The 2,233-nt window shown below is 43.7% G+C and overlaps 1 protein-coding gene across 1 annotated transcript; it reads right to left on the reverse strand.

Moving 5' to 3' along the window:
- Positions 1–276: 276 nt before the first annotated feature.
- Positions 277–1,932, reverse strand: LOC115782007 (E3 ubiquitin-protein ligase TRIM21-like). Its single transcript, XM_030731980.1, has one exon. It carries the CDS (start codon positions 1,930–1,932, stop codon positions 277–279), a length of 1,656 nt encoding a protein of 551 aa, XP_030587840.1.
- Positions 1,933–2,233: the final 301 nt, after the last annotated feature.

The following is a 2,233-nucleotide window of genomic DNA, read 5'->3' on the forward strand; positions in this document are numbered from 1 at the left end:
TTCACATTCTGGATTTTGTTCTGACAAATGGAATAGAAACAGAACATTTAACAATATTCCATGAAAACTCTCTTTTGTCTTAACATTTAAAGAAAAGCTCCTGTTCTGTCACTGGTAGCTTGACTCATCACTTTTTGACATTTGTTCTCTGATATTTTTTTGTCTTGAGCTCAAGTCTCGATTAGTGGGAAAATTTCTGGATTCAATTTGTCTGTTTGGAACAAATACATTGCTCATTTATTCCCTCAGTTTATCAAATCAGTTAATCAAATAAAATCATTTATTGATTGACCCAGTTTGATTGACGGGACAGATGATCAGAGGTGCAGAGTTTTTATCACCATCATCAATACAGGGACTGAAGTATGGGTGGAGTTTCTGAGTGAAGAAGCAGCCAGTAAAGGAGTAGATGAGAGCTGCAGCATCTACATCATAAAAGGAGACCAGACCCTCCTCATAATCTACAAACACCCCCACCTTCTCAGGAGCAGACTGAAGACAGAGACTGACTGGAGGGCCAGCAAGAGCTCTGTACTCATTTCCATTTCTCAACACTACAGTCCAGAAACCTTCTTGAGGCTTCAGTCTGATTTCTCCCTTCCTGTTGATTGACTCTGTGGCCACTCCTATATCCCAGTCAGTCTTTCCTGTAACCTGAACCTCAAAGTAAATTCTGCCTGAAGAGAAACTCTGAGTTCCTAAAACACTGGGACACTGAGAAAATCTCTCTGGGTTATCTGGAAGATTCTTCTTAACACCACTATCATGTACTTGCTTTCCATCATCAGACAGGATGAGATGAGGATTTGCTGTGTCAGGATCAAGAGTCACATCCACCGCATACTGCTGGACCCTCTTCAGCTCAGCCTCAAATAGCTTCTTCTTCAAGTATTTCCTGAGTCTCTCTTCAAGCTGAGCCACAGCTCTCACCACAGTCCCCTCATATAATGGTGGACAGATGCTGACCTCTGTCCAGTCCTTGGTGGGTGGAGCAGCATTCAGGGATGTAAAGCTTTGGAGGAGGTGGAGGTGGTCTTCGGAGTGTGAGAGCTGGAACACCTCAGAGCTTCTCTTCATCAGCTCAGAGATTTCCTGTTCCAGATCTCTGATGAAACCTTCAGCCTGTTTCTCTGTTGTTTCCTGTTTGTCTTCGATCTCCTTTATGAGCTCCTTCAGGCCTCTCTCAGCAGACTCCATCAGAGCAGTGAAGACCTGAACACTTTCTGCTTTCTCTCTGTCTGCAGCATCTTTGCTCATCTTCACTGATTCTTTGACCTCCTCAATCTTTAGTCGTCTCTTCTGGATCATCTGCTGAATTCCAGCCTCTGTCTCCCTCAGCTGTGGCTTCTTTTCTTCATATTCTTCCCTCAGAGGAACAAACTCATGAGTCTTATGGTCTAAAACAGAGCAGAGTGGGCAGACACATGTCTGGTCGGTCCTACAGAACAGCTCCAGAGGTTTATCGTGCTTCGTACACATCCTGCCTTCCAGGTTCTCCACAGGTTCCATCAGCTGATGTCTTTTCAGACGTGAAGCTGTCAGATGAGGCTCCAGGTGAGTCTCACAGTAGGAGGCCAGACACACCAGGCAGGACTTTAGGGCCTTCAGTTTGGTTCCAGCACAGACATCACAGGGAACCTCTCCTGGTTTGGCAGCTTGTTGCTCTGAACTGCTTGCAGACAAACTCAGCAGTAGGTCATTCCTGTTGATCCTCTCTAAAACCCTCCTGGTCACATCTACAGCTCCAGAAAGAGTGTAGGTCTGCACCATCAGGTCCACAGTGTCCCGTCTTTTTGCTGTTTGCAGTCGGCTCGTCTTGATGGTTGGGCGTCCGATAAGGATTTCTGGCTGTTGCAGGCGCCATTTAAAGTCATCAAACTCATCATCGTTTAAATCCTCCAGAGTGTTTAAGAGCTCCTCTGATGTCATCATGGCTCCCTGATGAAGTCAGAAAACATTTTATTTTATGTAGCAGGTCTGTGAATGTTTCTCATTTTCTTTTCAGTTTAAAATATCTGACCTCAGACTACACACTCTGGATGTATTTTACACTGAGTGAACATTTATTCCCTTTATTTATTATTGTGAAACTTTGCACGTTAAAAATTGTACAGATTAGTTCAATCTCATTTGGGTTCATCTGACATGAACACTTTACACTCAAACTGAAACACGTTTGAAAGTCAGATTTTGTCATCATTATTGTTAAGCTATTTTTTTCCCCCAACAACCA

Source organism: Archocentrus centrarchus, chromosome 1 (genome assembly GCF_007364275.1).
Source record: "Archocentrus centrarchus isolate MPI-CPG fArcCen1 chromosome 1, fArcCen1, whole genome shotgun sequence".
NCBI lineage: Eukaryota > Metazoa > Chordata > Actinopteri > Cichliformes > Cichlidae > Archocentrus > Archocentrus centrarchus.